Here is a 21,145-nt window from a genome sequence, read left to right on the forward strand (position 1 = left end):
GAAAAATTGTCCCATATCATAGGTGCGCGCGGATCCCAAGACTTACGGTCTCCGTCCCCGATTATGGCTCCTGGTTTAACCCAATTCAGCCTGTTTTTCATTCATTGGCCCGGGGTTGGGGCTATTTGAGATTTGCGTTCCTTATGTATCTTCAAAAGAGTTCCCTCGAAAGCAATCAAACTGTTTAGATAAGTGATAATTACGTGTCCTTTATGACGCCACCGACAGTGCGCCAAGATGACGTCACATATTTCAAAATGACCACCCTGTTGGATCCGCTATCCAAGAATTTTAAAGATTTAAAAAAATACAACAATAGTGTGTTAAATGCTCGATGAAAATGTAGTTGCCATAGAAACGTTAAGTCACATGATAAAATAATTGACACATCAAAACGTTCTCTGATAATAAGTTTGACGACTACAGTTTGGATGCTGTTTAAGTAAGAGAAGATTGAATTGTGCCCAGTACTTAATCTTGTAAATCTCTTGCAGCAAAATTCTAAGAGCTGTCTCCTTTCGAGTTAAAGGCAACAAGGAACCAATCGTATACTTCTAGTTCAGAGTAGCAAGAAGATGTTTTAATAGCGTACACTCAGAGTAAACTAGTTCAGTTAAAAAAACAGGTCACTATAAAAAGTAAAATGAAACACGTATGCTTGGCACTTTGTACATAAGATGGTGATGAAAGTAAAGTAAAGTCAGCACTAAATTAAATAGATAAATAAACTTCATTCAAGATCGCAGTCTTCGTTCCTCCTTACCAGCGGTCAGGAAGCAAACGACGTACCCTGGAAAGTTTATATTTAAACCTCCGGTTGAACTGCGCACGCCTAGCTGACAACTGATGTCGAACGAGTCAGTCGCTCATTTTCACTGCTTTTAAATCATTAAAATGTCATGAAGTATGTAACGGAACTCTCGAGAGACGCTCGTTTTGTCAAGTTTGCGTAGTAAGGAACGAAGACTTGAGGAACGAGTTTGAGAATCGTGAAAGTGATAAGTTTTATAATATATGATAGAAAAACAAATTACCCGTAACTAGATCATTAAAATGTCCAAAGTAAAACACCCTCAAGCTCATTATCATTATTATTATGATTTTTATTATTATTATTATTACTATTATTACTATTATTATTTTAATAATCATTTCTTACACTTACAACACTTATTACATCACTTATTCTAAGCCTATTTTTACAATAACATAAAACAAATCTTTAAGCTCAAGTTCATTATAACATTACAGTATATTATTTTTTTAAGTGGAAACTTTCCTAATAGACCTTTTTCGACTGGGCGGTTTGTTGCCCCATTTCAGACCATGTGATGATACTCTGGAGAATTCTTCCATTCAAATTTTCAAATAGTCGCGTGCATATGAATAAATAATTTTTAGAAGGATAAAAGAACAAATCTCTGGAGAATATCACGTGGTCTGTAATGGGAAAACAAACCGCCCCAAGCGAAAAAGGACTATTCTAATAAACAAGAAAATATACATACGAAAACGCATGCGCTGTCATTATAAGCGATGCCAACAACGAGGACCCAGCTGATAGATAAACGAACCAAATACAGCTTAAAACTGCGTTTCATAAATTGGCAAAGGCGATCGCCTTTTCACTTCAATGAGTCAACCTAGATTCATATCGTGGGGTTTGCAATTTGTCGGTAGGATTCAGCTATATTTTCATCATGAGGTACTGCGGAAGAGTGCATGGGGAGAAAAGTGATGCTTTCCTGTGTTCCTTTTGAGCTGAAGCTGCTGTCTCCTTTATGGCCGTGTTTACTTCTCCGTGGTCAAGGCAATCACGACACCCTACTCACAACACTGAGACGGACATTGAAGGGGGCACCTGTATCCTGAATTGGTACAGCTGGTTGGACACACTACAATCACGAAATGTAATTGAGATTTACTGAAAATGTACACGAACCTCCACTGGAAACTAACAACCAAGCTATTTTCTAGCAGTATTAAAGTACTTGAAACAAATGACTTTTTAGTAAACATTTTTAACTCGCGGACGAACAAGTGACGACAAATTCTAAGTTTCCCACAGCTCGTAATTCAATGCCACAAACGTCTCTTTTCAGTTAAGTTAAGCTTTATCTTTTGACTTTTAGAAATAATTTAAGTACCAGAATGATCGGTAGATAACAGTTCTTTTGAAGCCTAACCAAGCTTCTTAAGTGCTGAATCTAGTTCTCGCACTCCTCTTAGGATGAAACTATATTGTGATGTAGGGATGTTAATAGGGACCACGAGATATTCAGGTTTATTGCCCTCACGTGTCACCCTCGCACGATGAAGTTTACTTGCCAGTCTGTATTCGGGATCAGCCATTCAAAAGGGAACGATAAATGGCATCTTTCAATCTTACATAATGATATGAATTTTCCTGATAGTTTCAGATAACGAGCCATTACTATAAAGCAATTAAAAGGAATTTGCGTGGCTTGCTTACCGGGAGTTACATGTGGCCTCTTGTCAGAATACAAATGATAGTGATAGTGAATTGATCCATAGCCTTTCCCTATCAAGAGATACAGGGAAATTGATCAAATTATCGCCTGTATTATTGTTTTATTGGAGAAATTAACCTCTGTCACTCTCAAGATATCTAAAAGGAGCGATCGAAATCGTGGGTGAATTGAATGAGAAGGAAGCCTAGTGAAAAGAGGGTGGGACGGGGAAGGGAAAGTGGAAGGTAACACTGTGGTAGCCTGGTGCCAACTTATTGAAGCTGTTATCCTGTTATCCTGTTCCCTTATCGTTCGTCTTTCAGGATTAAAGCCAAACGTGTTAAAAACCGTACGAACGACAATATACTATGCAGAATGTCAAGAAAAAAAAATTTAAGCAAGGCCAGTTACCGATGGCAAGAAGTCAATAACGTTAATTTAAATACGGACCATACAGGATTGCAGCTGCCTATTGTTATCGTCTGGCTCTTTATAAAACCTCATCTTACTCAATAAACTAAGGCATATAATGACCCTAATCTCCCACCAGACTCACCGCCTTTAGATGATACTCCTGGAGCTGAAACTGGAGAACCTGGACCAACTGTAGGGGGTGAATAACTTGGTGGTGCTGCCGCTTGTGATGGAGGTGAAAGTGGAAGAGGTGGAGGAGGCGCATTTGGACGAGGAGGAGGAGGAGGAAGAGGAGGAGGAGGTTGTGCTGGAGAAGGAGGAGGTGGTGCTAGAGAAGGAGAGGGTGGTGGTGGAGAAGGAGAAAGAGGAGGATGAGGCGGCGGAGGAGAAGGAGGAGCAGGAGGAGGAGGAGAACGGGGAGAAGGAAAGGGAGGCTTTAGAAATATAGGAGGTTGCAAAGACGAAGAAGGATTGGGAGTGGATAGGTTAGTGGAGGCGTGGACACTGTGTGGGAAAACTTGAAAATTGCCAGATGGTTCGGAAGGAGCATTACCTGCAGTAATAAATCAATTGTTTTAAACTAAATTTTTATCGTCTCAGCTACACCTACACTTTTTTATTTCCTTCAAGAAAGATAATGGAAAATGTTTCATGATACTTTTCTCAGAAGTCACTGACACATCCCAGAACACTGAGCATCCAAAAAATAATCACTGCCCCAGATATTCTTGGTTTTCCATTCAAGAGTAGTTTATGCTTACCGTCTTCCCGTTAACTTAAGTCACATTCGATAATCAATCACTAATCATAATAAGCTGTTTAAAATTTAGTTAACATTGTAACGCTTTCTGTCTCACCTTGCTCTGGTGTTACAAACACGTTAACAAATTCTGGACAACCAACAACTGCTACCTCTGAAGTACTTGGTTGTCCATTCAGGAAGATTTTACGCTTGCCAAGTGGATCCTCGGCTTTGAATATCACGTGACTATGCAGTTCAGGCCGGTCTATGATGAGTTTAAGTTTAAAGCCAGAACCAGAGACAAGATATGCCTCGTGCTTGAGAGAGGAGTAGAGCTTAAATGGTGCTCTAAAGTTGTTAATGAAGTTCAAGGCGACGCACGTCTCTAAAATAGACAAGAACTGAATTTCACTAAACAATTCGGTCATATCTTACCCAGTAACATTTTTCGCCGGCCTGTTGATTAATAAATTGATTTAATTGATTTGAGTTTTGCTGGTCTTAAACGAGAGTGTACAATAAGTATTTTCCTTCCATAGCCGGGTTCCAACGAAGTCCTACGAACAAAGAAGGATCAATTATTCCAACCAAAGAAGATTCATTCAGAATTTTACGATCTGTAAAAGTGAAATTGTTGTAACATTTGCATGCTAAACGTGAAAAGACAGTAGTCACCTCCAGAAATAAACTGGCAAAATATAAGAATAGATAAAAATGTTCTCCATTGTTTACCGTCCGTTAAGTCAAGGCGGAAAAAAATTGACAAGAAACACACTTTTGATGATTTTACATGTGCTAATGTGTCACAAAATATGTGCAAGTCTAGAGTTTATCCTGCTGTGCTTGATTTTATACCTATTCGGTTTGAGACGTTTATTTTCATTCTAGATAAGATACACCCAATATAATGACTATACTTTTAGAACTTGTGATTGAAGGCTCCAAAGGAAATCCTGGGACTGTGGATCCAGATGTTGGTGCTCCCCGCGCAGTTTCTGCAGCGGGACATACGGGTATACAGGAAGGCTGAGCAGGAACAGGTGGTATCTCCGGAACTAAGTGTTGGGGATGAGGAAGTGGCTGCCCACTGATGGCGGGATGTACAACTGGTCCAGCAACGTTTCTGCAATTCATATATTTGTTTTGGTTCTGCGATATTGGCATGAACGAAAATGTACACCGCTCAAGGACATCTGGATCACCGTTGTAAAAGTCCAGCTGAATGAGCGTGGAACCATGAAGCTTCTTATCCTTACTTTGACAAATGAACCAATCCGAGTGCATTGATTTTAGCATCAAATTTCTACTGTATTTCATCACGTTATAGACTTTGAAAGAACTCTCTTTATCTGTCAAGGAAGAGATATATAAATTAAACTCATGTCTTATTATTGTTATTATTATTATTATTATTATAGAACAATAATTAGACAGTATCTACCAAGCGATCATATAGCGGTTTTCATTCGAGTGTCGAAAATTAACTGGTTTTACTTAAAAAACTCGCGCCACTTTTTCATCCAATCAGAAGTAAAACCAAAACCAATTGTAACGCACTCGCACTCGTTTTCCCGCGCTTTGCGTCAGCTACATGTAATTGCTTCGAGTTTTGATTGGTTCACTGTATTGTCTGTGTCCTTTGTGGTTGGCTAGAGTGATTGCTTTGGTTTTGGGTCGTTTTAGTTATAAGACACTCAATTGAAAAATAGTATTGTCTGCTCAACACTGTAGTGCGTTGTTGACTGTTTCCTTATTAGAAACTCGATTTCTCAGTCTAGTTGTTGATAAAACAGCCACTTAATTGTTATGTTACACGAGCTGTTTTTGTTGTTGTTGGTTTTAGGCACTCTGCAGTTAAGGTTTCAAATTAATATTAAACTGCAGGCGTACTTACCATGATATTTATTTAATCATCCTAGTATCTGATTTGATATTGGTGCTATTTGTCAGGAGTAGAAAGCAAATGGATCTTAGATTTAAAAGCGATCACTAACACGTACCAAACAGTTCGGATCCATCCCTTTTCTGGAGAATGAAGTTATAGTTCTTCTGTCTCATGAAATATCCCGGTAGGCAAACTGACTCAAAAGAAGCACTCTCTTTCCCTGGTTTAATCTTTTTGTATAGTGCAGGCATTCGAACTTTGAATACTTGACAAAACGGTCGCAGAGCTACCTTGCCATTAAAGGATCTCCAACAGAAGTTAAGGGAGCCATTCTCCTGCGGATACGGAACGTCCCAGGAATGGACAGTGTACAATCCATCTTGTACAACTTATAAAAAAAAAAAAATACACGAGAAAGAAATATTAGATATATATTTATACCATTTGAATTTTTTTCTTGCATTTCTTACAACTATTTTAAATTAATTTTCTATAACGTATTTTTGTACCGATATTGGTTCCTTATACTAACATACTAAACGGCGCAATTACGAAAAACGTTTCTCATTATCAAAAATCCCTTTTCTCTGAGTTTCCTCAAAGTCCAAATCTGGAATATGTAAGCATTTATTTAATTTAACTATGACTAAATTTTACTTTTGGCACTACATAACTTATCTTATGTACGAAGATTACACTAGATTCATTGATGAATAAATATCTTTAGTTGTTTAATCATCACGTTTCTATCATGCGTTTTGGCCATAGTGATAAGTTACAATAAAATTTACACTTAAGTCTAAAACATTCCTCCGTAGAGAGAAAAACTGTGCTTTTATACTGTATGTTTGCACTCTATTCGGGTAAAAGAGCATGCTTCAAATTCATTGCTTAAAACATGGTTACGTCAGCTGCCTCACTTTTAATGCATTTTTTACCAAAACGCGTCCTCTACTGTCGGTGCATTTTAAAATATCTTTGTTGGCTAACGAAATTTGAAAGTGGTTTGAATATTTCAAAGCTTCGGTCAAGTCATTGTTGGTAGATAGGTCAATACGTATGGGGCTACAAACTAGGCATTCAAAAAAGCCGTTATCAACTCACGCTTGCTTGCGCCTCCTTGTCTCCATACTAGCTTCCTGGCCATAGTTTGAGCATCCTCACCAGGCTTTAACATGTACGTAACTTTTTCTTGAACAGAAGATGCTATCGTTTGAGGAGCGCCTTCATTGCCGCCACTAGTCGCACCAGTTGATTCAGTCCCCCCGCTAGAAGTTACTTGCGATCCTGCTGCAGTTACAGAGGCTCCAGTCACTACCCCAGATGAAGATCCCGCTGCTGTAACCCCCGCCCCTCCAGAAACCCCACTACCAGTTGTTGCTCCACCACCAGCACTAACACCAGCACCAGCACCAGCACCAGCACCAGCACCAGCACCAGCACCAGCACCAGCACCAGCACCAGCACCAGCACCAGCACCAGCACCAGCACCAGCACCAGCACCAGCACCAGCACCAGCACCAGCACCAGCACCAGCACCACCGCCAACACCTTCTCCTCCTTCTCCTCCTGCTCCTCCTACGCCTCCACCACCACCCGTACCACCAGCTCCACCCCATGTGCCTCTTGCACCCGCTGCACCTCCAGTAACTCCAACACCCCCACCACCTCCACCCCCACCACCACCACCTCCACCGCCCCCACCCCCACCCCCACCACCTCCTGAGACAGGACCCTTAACGGAGACCACGTTTCCGTTTTGTATAGTGATTTTGAATTGGTGCGAATCCCTTCCATAATAGCTATTTAGTCCTTTTTCGATTGTCTTTGTGGTCATTTCAATGGCTGCTTTTTCACCAGCACTCGCTCCTGCCGATGTTCCAGTCTCCATTCCTGCCAAGGCACCAGCCTTTGCTCCTGCTTTTGCTCCACTACGCATCGCCCACTTTGTTCCAAATGCTAAACCGGCTCTTGCGCCGGCTCGTGCTGCTACTTTGATTAAAATAGCTTGGTAAGTAGCATTTTTCTCTAGGAATAAAGATAAGAAAGGTTTTGTCAACTCAGTTTGTTAACTTTTATGATTTAGTTTTTGAGATCCCTATCTATCAAATTACAGCTCCTATCCTCCCGTCCTCCAAACACAGCGCTTGAGGTGTTAGCTATTGAAAAACACCTTTCCATAAAATAAAGAAAGATCAAATTGTACCTACCGGGAGGAGGCGGCAGTGATGTCCAAAGGAACTTTGATGGTATCACTTTGTAAAATGTCCCGTCTGGTGTCTGTACTGCAGCTTCCAGGTGATCATTCTGATGATCGTCTTTCATGATAGCCTCCATGTAGTAATATTTACCCTTCCTCAGGTAAACCGGGAGAGATTTTTGATTCGAGAATCTAGATAAATAATTCAAATTACTAGGAAGTATCTAATGGCTAAGATCGAGTGTGCATCTGAAATAAGAGTGTGTGTCTGAAATACAGACAAATTTAGCCTGCTAGCAGGCTCTTCTTGGAGAAAGAAAGGAGAGTAAAGGGGGAGTGATTCAAAGCTCTAAGCTATGCGGGCAGGCTCTTTTTCCCCTTTGCTCTCCCTCTTTCTTCAACCGCGATAATCCTGCTCGCAGGCTATGCTCGGGGTTTATGCTAATTTGCTTTTGAAAGAGGCCGCCACATTAAAGATTCAGGAAGGAAGTGTACATGTTGCATCTTTCTATGTTTTAATAAGTGGTACGATTAGAAAAGCCAGCTATAGATATAGATACTGGTAAATCTGTATAGCTAATATATAACTCTTGTGGCCGGCTTTATGAAAAATAGTAAGCTTCAAGCTTAAGTTCAACGGGAAGCCGCTTGGCTTCAGTAGCATGCGAAAAGCGCTATTCACTAGCTTAGTATACATAAAATATTTCTTATATTCTATTTTTTTAAAATATGATGTAATCTAAAATTTAATGATGTTGTTACCTATCATATTCATACTGATAAGTGGTAAATCCACCATCAACAGAACTAATCAACGTCTTTGTGTCAGGTTTCTCATTGGTGCTGATAAACAGCTCACTCCCAGCGTCGGATGCTGAAAAACAGATTGCCGAGCAAACTGTCAGTTGCTTAAAATCTACTCTAATTCGTAGGAGAGTGAATGAACGTGTTTTATATATTTTTACTGCCTGCGGAATTGTGACGGTTTGGGAAGAAGAGTATCATCACATGTAACATCAAATTACGTCAGCCACATCTGAATCCCGATAACATTTTTACCTAATCGTGCTTTTCCGACATACTTCTACGGCGGCATATCAGGCTAGTTTGGTCGAACCATGTTTCATATTTATGCAAGAAGCAGTTGAGCCAAAATACCGATGACATGAACGAACCAGCCTTATATGTCACCAAACCTTAGGACTTACCCGGTACCCAAATTTACATCTAGCCATACGAGATCGGTGAATATTGATATAGAGCGTTTTTAATCACGTGGCAAGGACTCATGCAAATTTATTGGAACAAAAGAAAGTGTTTACATTAGAAATGAGTTTAGCTCCCACAGAATAGGTCATTTCTGAGTGAATTTTGCCTCTGTTTGAAAGGGAGTCCTCGTGCAAAACTTTTCTTGTGAAAATGAGTTTGTCTTGCATGAAAATAACTTACTGATGAAACGCATCTTCATGGCAATGGTTTCGCACGAAGACTCGTTTTGACACAGAGACAAAGGACAACTCGGAAATGCCTGGTAACACCGATATGGCTGCCGCGACTTCAGTTGAAAACGCCTCATAGAACTTACCACTCATCATTATGTATTAATCACTTGTCAGTAATTACAGATCAATCTTAAACAAAATCCTAATTGAAACGTATTAAAATTACAGTTATATATTGTTGTGTCTGTGTGGTAATGTGCTTTTACTCCATGGTGTGCTATCTGGCAGACACCACCTCTTTTGTCACGTAAAAAAGTAGCAACTTACAAAGAAAGAAGTAATGGTTTCCTGTCTGGAATGGAACGAAATACGTCCTCAAGCGAGAACCAAAGAAGTTTGTCCACCGTGACGGCTGTTCGAATGTTGGAACACAAGTTGCAAAACTTGGTAGGTTTGGATATCTTGGATCCGCCAGCAGAAATTTAACGCGTTTGTAATCTATTCTGTCCCATCTCTCCAAGTAAACGCCGTGGATCACTACAAGGAAGAACAAAATACCAGACTGAGATGCTAACATGAAATGGAATATTCGCTACCGATTTAAAAAGGTGACTAACTCACTGTTACACGGGGACGCCGTGCTGCCAAATGTTCTTTTCCGCCTAACCAACCCATGGTCACCTCCTGGTTAAAAAGCAAGAAACATCAGAAGTTTTATTGACAGCCGTGTATATTTTGCAAAAGCTCTCTATCATTAATGGGACATCAGTTCGAACATCCTTATTGTCGTTAGAATGCAAACTAACCGATCTTACAGAACATGAGATATTCGTGGCCTATTTAAATGCAAAGACCTATAAGGATTCAGTTAATTGAGAGTTTAAGTTACATTTTTTTAAGAAAAACGGCTGTTAACCATAGGTACGTGTGTAGAGACAAACCAACCAAACAAACAAACCTGTCTCAGGTAGATGTAGAAGCCAGTGCTGTTTATAAGGAGAAATGCTTCGAAGTCTTGTTATTTTCATGCGGGTTTTTTTTTCTTTTTTCTTGCAACGGCACGTTTAAATTATCGCGCTAAATGGCATGTTTAAATGGGGTTCACTTCGGAAATTTAGGTGCCTCTTTCACAGCTTGAAGCCAAGACAAATTGTGTTAAGATCAATATAACGAGTGGTAATCCCATGATTTGCGTTTAGCGCTTTTTAATAACTCAGTAATCAAATTTGTAAACTGTTTGTGTGGTGTAGAAGACAAATTTCGTCCCAGTGAATACAGTGTCTTGTTTATTTACAAATTTATGCACCATGCCAATCTCTAGCTAAATAGATAAATAGTTAAGCGAAGTTCATTGCCAGAAGTGAAAAAAATACCGAGGTGACATGACATGCGGGAAATAAAATTGATATAGGGGAAACATTAGATGCTTTTGATATGTGTTTATGGACAAAAACATGAACATATATATAGCGCTTTCTGGAAAAAAAGAGACGAAAAGTCAAGGGGATTTATGGTAATCATTTGAAAAGATAAACAAGCTTTTCTCGCGCAGTTGGCAGCGGGTGGCACAAAACGCTTGGATAAACTGACTACATGTCTAAGCTGGTGTTTCTTTGTGTTTGCTCTTGAGACAAATAAGAAATTTGCCCTCGATTAAAAGACTCTTTTCTTGGATCCTCTTAACAACAAACGCTTTAGTTTGTTAATACTTTGTAATGTTTTGGAAAGAAAATGTACCTCAGATTCATAAAATACTCTAAGCAGTAGGAGGTGGTTGGGAAGACTCTGTCCGTCGACTGAATGACTGGACAGAATCATTAGATGGTACGAATGGGGAAGACGGCTTCAGACAATGATTATGAGCTTAAGTCAATTTCTGAGTAAAAAAAACCTTTTGCAAATATAACGCTGTATGTATCTGTGCAAATAACGCTGTATGTATCTGTGCAAAGCAAAGAGGTCGATTAAAAAGCCATTTGAGAGTTTCCTGGTTAGTAATTAGTCATTCCCTAAAGCACTGTTAAAGTCATAAATTTGTCTTGCAAATGAGGTTAACAACAGGTTAACGTTATGTGGGAGGGAAAGAGAGACTATCGCACGATAAACAGGTTAAACACGTAGGGTATTAACACTTAAGCTAAGTCTTAATCTCAAGGCACTTCCCATTACAGAGGGCTGCAATCTTGTAGAAAGAAAAATATCTTCTTTCAATTACAAGCCATGTAGATTTTGATGTATCGAGGAGTTCGGTTACAAATGCGATAGAAGTTAGCCCTATTAGATAAGCAATTGAAAGGCCGCAGTCTAAGGTACAAGCAAAGTGGGTTTGGGGGTATTTTTAAGTTCCCAGCGATCCAGAAACCCATGGGGTTCTTGAAACAAAAAAATTGTTTTGTGTGTCACAAACTATATAAGCAGCAATTCAAGCGGATCTCTTAACACTGTATTAAGAACAGATGCACCTTACCTGCAAATTTATCACAAGAAGTCACCAAAATAGCTATATATATTCTTAAGTAAACAAGGGTTGCTCGAAACTTCATCGCATGTGGTCACCACATGGAAGTGACTGGGAATAAAGAAAAACGTCTGAGGCAGTAAAGAGTGTAGCTGGGGGATTCGCTTTTCTCGCTTACGATAAATAGGCCACCTGCTTCAAGACGAGATTTTTTTCAGAAAAATTGGTAACGTAGTTCTAAAACTATTTTGAGCTGATTCCTTTTTCAAAGTACAAAATAAACTTCCTGAAGTGCCTTGAAGCCAAACATTTAGTTTGTTTTTACACCAATGGTATCTACCCTGCGAGCATTTGGTTTGTCCTCCAGGAGAAACCAACTGGTCGCAGGGCAATCAAATCGGGTGAATTGAAACCTTGTAATGGAGGTATGTGTTTTAAATGAAACTTAGGTTAACGGTTATTAAATCCACCGTCTCAAGTTTTTTCGTCGTCTTATGAGTCTAGATACTGAGAAGTTTCTAGCACACTGGCGTTTTTGCTTTTTTCCCCCGAAGCGTTTTAGGGAGGGGTTTCTCGTCGGGCTCATTTGTATTATTTTGTTTCCATTTTATATGTGAGGCGCGACCGTTGATCTCAGGGTGCCGGTTTATTTTCGCATGGGTCTAGTCGGTATTTTATATATATTTTATAGTACCAGAGGTATTTTTCTCAGAACCTGCTTGAGTTTTATTTATGTTCTGGATATGCTGTCTAGCAAGGGCTGCGTTATCCTAGTTTTTTCTTCAACGATATTTATCTAGTCAGCAACCTAACTCCATTTGCAACGTGAAAATCTATTATGTTTTAACTGATGAATCGAATATCTAAGTAGCTAGGATGTCACTGAAGACAAAGGACAAATGAATGGATAATCAATAGAAAAACAAGTAAACTAAATGATAGGAAAATAAAGCGTTTCTGACGCACTACACTTATTCGCCTAAATACTCACCAGAGGACCGTTTCTCGAAGGTCCCAGAATTTTTCGCACCCGAAAGACCGTAGCAAAATCTCAAACCCTTTGGCTTTGGCTACAGAGCTGTTTTATTCATATATTCTTAATGCGAACATAGGTTGTCTTCATACAAGAAATTTCAGGGTATACACCCTCTGTCTTAAAATACCGATTAACTAAAAATGGCTTTTCGGGCCCGAAAAGATTCCGGTGCTTTCGAGAAACCTGCCCCAGACCAGAACTCTAAATTTTGATTCATAATTTTAAGGTGGTTGTAAAATCTTCTGCTGAACAGTTTTAAAAACTATTATTTGCCGTGTAGTTTTTAAAACAAAACTGTATTAATTAAAAACAAAGATTACCAAATGGTTTGTTAATATTGAAGGGTTATTGAGTTTCATGTACATGTAGAGTTAGTCCATATCTATTCAGCCTATATCGATCTGGATATCACCCATCCCCATAACTTTAAGAAGGCCAGTGATAGTAATATTTCATCAAATCGACCTTTCTGGTGCATTGTTTTTTGTTCTATTTCATTCTTGTTTGGTCTAGTTTAATTTAGGCTGGTTTATTTTAATGCCGTCTAGTCTAGCCTAGCCTAGTCTAGTCTAACCTAATCGAGTCTAGTCTTGTCTAGTCTAGTATTGCCTAGCCTAGTCTTGCCTAGCCTAGTATAGTCTTGCCTAGTCTAGTCTTGCCTAGTCTAGTCTTGCCTGGTCTAGTCTTGCCTAGTCTAGTCTTGCCTAGTCTAGTCTTGCCTAGTCTAGTCTTGCCTGGTCTAGTCTTGCCTAGTCTAGTCTTGCCTGGTCTAGTCTTGCCTGGTCTAGTCTTGCCTAGTCTAGTCTTGCCTAGTCTAGTCTAGCTTAGTCTAATGTGCTCTGCTCTGCTCTCGTCTAAACTAGTCTAAACTAGTTTAGTAAAGTTAAGCTTAGTCTCCCCTAGTCTAATACAACAGATCAAGTCAATTCCTTCGGTCTCTTTATTCGTAGTGTCTTCTCCACATACATCGTCTCTGTCGGTCCATCCTGTTCCACTTCCATCTGTTCTACCATTGTATAGATGCATTGTACAGATACTCGTCAAACGTTAATGCAAAATGAAAACCGTTCTTTCCTTGTGTCAGCTGCTGAAACACGCTCCTTGCTTGTAACGTTGTTTCATCCGTGAACGGCACAGGTTAATCAGTTTGTTTTTCTTTTCTTGTGTAGAACATTTTTGCATACTCTTCAGCATTGCAGCATTCCTTTGTTTAGTATCTCACAATTTCGTCGCACAGTACAAAAATGAAGGAGTTGTCTTCTTTTATTGCGTCCACGTGACTCATCACCATCGTCATAGCATTCGTCCAAGCCTCGTTTGCAGCATCGTGACGACATGAAGGCAGACACACTTCGGACTCGGTGCAGCTGCTGCACATACCAGAAAAATCACTTCATACAGTGCTCATGGTGAAAATTAGTGAGGAAAAAAGTTATTTTTCGAAGGTCAACGTTGAACAAGACGCCTTCTAAAAATTTCCCATTCCACACAGTCTTTCCCACAGCCTTAATTGAAAGAAAAAAAAAACAAAACTTCTCTCCAGCCCATGATGTTTGGCGAGTTTTGAGATCCCTCTTCCCTTTGGAAGGTGTTGCATGTCAAACATGGCTCAGGGGGAATGGGGGAAAGACTTTCGTAAGCCTATTTGTTTGAATGTAAATGGTATATTGGTGATTTGGAATTTCACACGAAAAAGGTCAGACTGAAAAAACGAATCAAAAAGTCTTGACACTGGAATTGTGTAACTTAAAACTTGGAAAATAGCAGAACATCCGTGATATTGTATACTTTTCAATGCTTAGCCAAATTTGGTTGAAAATATATTTTCACACCTCTTCTATACATGTTTTTTTAGCAAGGTTTTAAGAGGGATTTTCTCAGAATGTCGAGAATCGAAAGACAGTCACGAAAAATCGATTTTTCTTTTATTTCGCCAAAACATACCTTTAGGTGAACTTATTCAAGGGAAAATAGTTTAAAGCTTCCACGATTTATATTACGGTCAAAATTTAAAAAAGTTGGAAATTTGCATATAATGACGGTTTTTGCGGCTTAAAATGTTCAAAATTTCACTCTTCTTTACGAAAACAGCGGAGCTGTAAAAACAATCCTATGAAAACGAAACTTGGCACAAATATTTTTTCATTCTTACATCGTGTAATAATTTTCTTGAAGTTCTGTTTGTAGCTTTTTAACGAAGGGTATTTGTACAGCCGCCATTTGTGTCTCTTGGCAAGGAACAAATAAAGGCCAACTCTGACTAGTATAAATGGCCTCTGGTATATATCATTTGGTCAAAATATCTACATTCTAGGGAGCCTTGGTTATTGCTTTTTTCACCAGAAAAGGTATAGATCTGGGAATTAAAATGTTCCCCGTCAGTAAAATAAAATGTTACGGCATGTAAGCGAGTTCAATTTTATGCAAATCACAAGGTTATTCCATAGTTAACTATGGTTATTCTTTGGAAGTCAACGGTTTAACACAGGAGACAACGGCTCACCGTTACTTACGTTCCTTCTGCTGCTATAGAAATGATTTTAACTTCCCCAGTTGTTCTGTAAAGTATTTCCAGTAAAGCAGCGAGCATAAACGGCCGTAAAATTCGACAAGGTCGACAATGTTTACATTTGCGATGAAACACTGAGTGGCACACACAGTTGTGGCTGTTTTCATCGTCTTGCTCAGAAGAGGGTCCTTCAGTTGTGGCGAATGCTTCTTGTTTCATGATCATCCATTTTAAGCTGTTCCTCACGTACTTAAGAAGCTTTATTCCATCTCATCCTTGGCTGAACCGTCACAAGAAGTGAGCTTAACGCAGAAGCCTTGGTCAGAGTTGTACCTTATCATTCTTTTTACCTGAACCCAAAGTAATCCACGTGGGATTAAAATGACCTGCTTTTTATAGAAACTGTTCTATTTAACACACCGTCCTCGGATAAGAGCCCAATGATCCCCGTTTTGTTTGCTTTTTATATCGACTTATTGGTAGTCTGACTGCAATTGACAGAGAGAAGAAAAATCTGAGTGTCAGACGATGTTTTGCGTGAAGTCTTGAACAAGGAAAACCGATCGCAACGTAACATTAATCAGTGCGATAAGTAATACCTAGGGATTGTTAATTGATAATCTGTCTTGTAACAGTCATCATTTAAAAAAGGGAGGAGAATAGTTTACAGAAATAGTCTTCAAAAAGGTCAAAGCAAGCTGCTAAAAAAGCATTGTAGTCACAAATTTACTATTCTGTACCAAGAGACGTAGATCATCGTCTCCAGACTGAACTTGTCACGGTCTGTCTGCATGCAGTCGCTTCTTCGTACTGGAAATCAAGGAATCAAATATATTCATACTATAGCTTCCTTGTTCATACAAAAGCAACTCTAGCAAATGTTCCGTTAAAGCTAGCTTTTACCCTTTGATTATAGATGTTCACTCCTGAAACAAAACCTGAGGACGAAAAAGTAAAAACCACGATATATACTTACTGCTGCACGGTGGAGCGCTGCTACCAAAGGCTCGTTTGCGACGAATGACATTATGGCCATCCTTTTCTGCGTGGATGCACAAAGTTAAAGCTGTAAGCATTTCAGAGCTTATATGATATGAGCCTTGAAAGCCCTAATAGATGACTCGCCTTTTAAGGCTTAAATCTTTTAATTCTAATTTTCTGGTCAAAAAGGGTTTGGGTTTTCTTTGAATCGCATTCCACTGAGCTCACCGAAAAAGTTAAAATTAACCTGAAATCCAACTGCTTAACCTAGGCAATGTTGACTGTAACTACATTAGTGTTTATTTACGTTTTTATTGATAAATACTTCAAATACGCTCCCTAAGGAGGTTAATAAAAGTGTGGTTTATTACCCTATCACATGCTCCACTTCACATGCGTACTGAACGTAACGTAGCTCTTCACTTCACTAAGCAACCAAGCCGGAAGCCATAAATAGTTGCTCTATCAATTCCATCTGAGTTGAACAGCCTTGTTCAGATCAACTCAGGGGATATTTTTCTTTTACTGAGTGAATTTTCATAAAGTTAAGCAATTATAATTGTCTTTGCCATACTAGTGCCATTGAGTCTGTGGGCGCAATAAATTTAATTCGTAGAGATAGAGACGATTTGCGTTACTTATTCACGTTATAGTTTGACTGTTTCTTGTCAAATGTACATCATTCGTCTTGTACTGAAGCTTTACATGCTCAGTATTCAGTTTCCGCGTCAGGAAACGTTCAGTTTATAGTGGTAGTGAACCAAGAAATAGTGTATAGTTGAGTAGAACAAACTCGATTTATCCTATTTATCTTGCAGTTAAAAACGCACCATAAGTTGAAGCCGGTACAATACTGGACATCAATTCCAGATTATTAACAACCACAGTATTTTCAAACTACATGCTTTAATAGAAATTGTATTTAGAAACTGTGGTTTTAGTTAAAATGGACCGTTATATGAAGTTGGCAACCCTGCTGGTTACACAGACTGACTTCCACTGACCTGGCATGTGCTACAAAGGTCACAATTGATAAGAATTTTGCTTACCTTGCAAGTTTAGAGTCTTGCTTTTAAGTTCATAGCTATGCGAAACAGCTATTAACACAAACGCACACACTTCAAAATAAAACGTGGCCGATCGAATCATCTCAATTGTGTCTCTTGTGAAAGCGCGAGTGCAAAGCAGGCACCCTGCGAAAGGTCATTTTCCGCCATAAATATTAATACGCGTTTAGTCTCTGATGGATGGCCTTAAAACAAACAACAGGCCATCTGTGACGAACAGAAAAGTACCATGAGATGCTTAAGCGCTCTTCTTTTGTGTTGGTCTGTAACGTTCTTAACGAAACAAGTGACAGAACAATTAAACTGTTAAATATCAACTAAAAACTGGGCCAATATTTCCCCGAGACAAAGGCAATAAGCATCAGTCGTGAAGTTATTTGTAGTGAATACAGCGGAAATTGAACTCAAGAGTCAGGCAATACGACTTGAGATGTGATTGCCCAAATATAGCAAAAATTCAAAATCATCTAAGAGGAAGGCCTGGCCTGGGAAATAAATATACGAATATTGAATAGGATGATGTTGAATTACTATAATTTTCAAATTTGGGTGATCGATCTGGAAAGGCAGCTTGCTTTTTCAGTTGTAAATAGAGGTGTTAGGCTTCTTGGTCATATCTGCTTGACAAAATGTTGTCTCCGCCCACGTGTAGTCCTCCCCCTTCAATCCTTTAGCCTTCTAAGTTTCATTGAGGCAAAATTACAGACTCTAGGCCGTAGTTTGTACAGGTCTTCTTTTTCTCACGATAAGAAGGAGGAAAATAAAAACCGGCAAGGATTTTAACGAAATCGAAAAAACATTTGAATACCAGTGAAAATTTCACCCTAATTCATTTAGAAACTCTGCGGGGAATCTGGACCAGTCGTTGATGCCAGGGTGTTTAGATTTGTATACTATAATCCGCAGACGGTTGCCCTTGGCAACTCGAAGTGCGACATTGAAAGGTTAACCAGCCTCTTGAGATTCAACTTAAGTTACCATTTTGCCCTCTTGTGTAGCGAATATTTTTATTTTACGGTTTTTCAAAACAAAAACCCTTTTTATTTGTTCTAAAATTGATTGATGGTATTGCTGTTTTGGTATATACAGTCAGAGCTGCAATTCTGCCCATTTTAAAATAAGCTCTGGCCGTTCAAATCCACTCTATTTCTTTCTCTCTCTGTTAATTTTTTGTGAAGGCGGCGCCCGACTATGTGTGAAGCCGAATACATAAAATACCCGTGGCAGGATAGGCTTGATTTTTTTAACTGTGCATATATGAAAAAAACATTTCAAAGTTTGTTATCCTTCTGCAATCCTTAGGCTTAGAAGGATCCTAAGGCACGTCGGAGACAGTATCGGTTCTCAAATCAGTTTGGTTTCTGGGTATATAAGTAAAATAGCTCCACCTGAGCTATCGGATTCGAGCGAGGCATTGCCTAAGAACACAATTCCACTGTCAATCGGATAGGCCCAAGACTGTCGACCTTGAGCAAAGGACTAAATTTCTCTCCTGCCATACTTTTTGATAAGTAAAAGCACATTACTCACATAATTAGCAAGCCGGCTGCTAGTGCGTGAAGGAAGTGGAAGGAGTTTAACCCAATTTAGCCTGTCTTTCATTTATGAGCCTGCGGGGAGGGGTATTTGCGCTCCTTATGTATCTTCAAATGAGTGGCCTTGATAGCAATCAAACTCATATGTTAAGTACAGTATCCGAACTGAACTGTTTATAGTAGTGATAACCACGTGTCAGTTATGACGCCACAATGCGCCAAAATGACGTCACATATTTCGAAATAACCACCGTGTTGGATCCGCTATTCAAGGATTTTAAAGATTTAAAAAAAAAACTGTAGTGTGTAAAACACTCTTTGAAAATGCAGTTGCCATAGAAACATTAAGTCACATGACATAATTGGCACATCAAAATGTTCTCTGATAATTTCTAAGAAAATTCACAAAGATTGACGACTACAGTTTGGATGCTGTTTAAGTAAATGAAGATTGATATGAGCCCAGGTTGGATACACCGTGATAAATAACAAAAAATTCAAATAGAAGCATTGTTAATCTTAGTTTCATGTGACATCATCATCGCCATATTGGATGACATTAACAAAGTAATTTTTTTCCTTACTGGTATAGGTGGTCGGAATAACTACCATAACGAAATGTAATTGAGCTGTTTACTAAAAATTTACAAACGACTCACCACTGAAAACTGACAGCTAATTTGGGCCTGTCACGAAATATTTCGCTAGAGCCAATAGACCATTTTACAGTTGCCTGTTCAGCGACCTGGCCTTTGAATGGCAGCGAGGCTGGAGGTGACCATGTTTTGATACAGACCTCACTGTTTTTGTTGTGTAAATCAAGTTATTCTTATGTTAATTAGTTAGCATTTAAATGAGAAAAGCAGAGAGGTCTGTATCAAAGCAAGGTCACCTCCAGCCTCGCTTGTATTCATTGGCCAGATAACTAAGCACACAACTGTTTAATGGGCTATTCTAACTCCCGAGTGAACTTAAGGAGACAAATGCTCAATTTTTTACAGCACGTAACTCAATGTTTCAAGCTTCTCTTGACAGTCAAATACAGCTTCATCTTTTAACTTTCAGAAAATTAGTGTCTAAATATTAATAAGCAGTGATAAGCGTTAAAATGTTCGGTAGGTGACAGTTCTTTAAGTCACTAAGTCGGATTTTAACTGCAGACTACAATTCTCCCAGGATGACCGGCACCATATTATGGTCTAGGAATCTTTCTCAATAGCTTCCTAGTATTCGAGGGCCACAAGGTTTTCAGTTCAGGTTCCCTGTTAAGAGATTCAGAAAAATTCGTTCAAGTAATTCAAATTGTCGCGTCTAATTAACATTTCTTGAAGTACATAAACCTCTATCATTCTCAAGGTATCTAAAAGGAGCGATCAGCGAGATCGTAGATGAATGAGGAGGAGGGCGAGTGAAGGGGAAGGGAAAATGGAAGGCAACAAACAGTCTGTTGACAAATTATTGAAGCTACCATTCTGTTCCCTTATCCTTCGTCTCTCATAATGGAATTCAAACTTGTTAAAAACAGTGCAAACGGCAACATACCATTCATAATTTCAGAAATCTAACCGACACAAGATTTGACGCAAGAGTTCAATAATGATAATTTAAAACGGAGCATAAGGTCGGATTGCAGTTGCTTATTGTTATAGACTGGACCTTTACAAACCCTTATCTTGCTCTAGAAACTAAAGTTTAAAATGGAAAAAACAAGTTGATTCTAATCTCTCACTAGACTTACCGTGGAGAGCCTGGACCAATTGTAGGGGTTGAGTAACTTGGTGGTGGTGCTTCTACGTGTGATTGGGGCGAACCTGGAAAAGGTGGAGGAGGTGGATTAGTAGAAGGAGGAGGAGGAGGAGGAGGAGAGGGGGAGGAGGAGGAAGAGGAAGTGGTTGTGGAATAGGTGGGGGAGATGGAGTGAGTGGGAGTGATGAAGGGGCAGAAAGGGGAGGGAGGGGAGGCGGAGGCGGTGGCGGAGGAGAGGGCGATGGTGCAATAGGAGGGGGGAGGCATTAGTGGAGAAGCAGAAAGTGGGGGGAGTGGAGGCGGAGGAAGAGGAGGAGGAGAAGGAGGAGGAAGAGGAAGGTGTGACTTTAGAAATATATGTGGATGCGAAGACGAAGAACGATACTGAGTGGATAGGTTAGAGGCGAGAATAGCTTGAGCATTACCAGATGGTTCGTGAGGGGCATTTCCTGTAGTAAAATAACAGCTGTTTAATGATTTAATTCGTAACCTCTCACTCAAACCTCATGGCAAAAAATTGGAAAACGTTTCACAGACTGACTTCCACTGACCTGACGTGCGCTGCAAAGGTCATTAATGATAAGAGTTTTGCTTACCTTCCAAGTTTGTAGTCTTGATTTTAAAATCATGGCTATGCGAGGCAACTATTAACACAAAAC

At 39.4% G+C, this 21,145-nt stretch overlaps 1 protein-coding gene across 1 annotated transcript; it reads right to left on the reverse strand.

Annotated features, from left to right (window-relative positions):
• Positions 1-558: 558 nt before the first annotated feature.
• Positions 559-11,779, reverse strand: LOC110067208 (uncharacterized). The gene is made up of 12 exons (XM_089275057.1): positions 11,622-11,779; positions 9,776-9,838; positions 9,482-9,691; positions 8,475-8,586; positions 7,723-7,904; positions 6,617-7,540; positions 5,628-5,900; positions 4,545-4,976; positions 3,743-4,012; positions 3,028-3,438; positions 2,474-2,542; positions 559-1,895 (listed from the first exon to the last, which is right to left on the reverse strand). The coding sequence occupies exons 1-12, from the start codon at positions 11,695-11,697 to the stop codon at positions 1,825-1,827; spliced, it is 3,093 nt and encodes a 1,030-aa protein (XP_089131183.1). The 5' UTR covers positions 11,698-11,779; the 3' UTR covers positions 559-1,824.
• Positions 11,780-21,145: the final 9,366 nt, after the last annotated feature.

The sequence above is a fragment of the Orbicella faveolata genome, unplaced genomic scaffold, assembly GCF_042242905.1.
Source record: "Orbicella faveolata isolate gen_17 unplaced genomic scaffold, um_ofav_v1 contig_36, whole genome shotgun sequence".
Taxonomy (NCBI): Eukaryota; Metazoa; Cnidaria; class Anthozoa; order Scleractinia; family Merulinidae; genus Orbicella; species Orbicella faveolata.

Coding starts and splice junctions, on each gene's coding strand:
- LOC110067208 (XM_089275057.1), bottom strand. CDS start 11,697: ATGAAGTTTCGAGCAACCCTTGTTTACTTAAGAATATATATAGCTATT. Junction 8,587..9,481: donor AAACCATTACTTCTTTCTTT/GTAAGTTGCTAC, acceptor TCTGTTTTTCAG/CATCCGACGCTGGGAGTGAG. Junction 3,439..3,742: donor GTTTGTAACACCAGAGCAAG/GTGAGACAGAAA, acceptor TTATTACTGCAG/GTAATGCTCCTTCCGAACCA.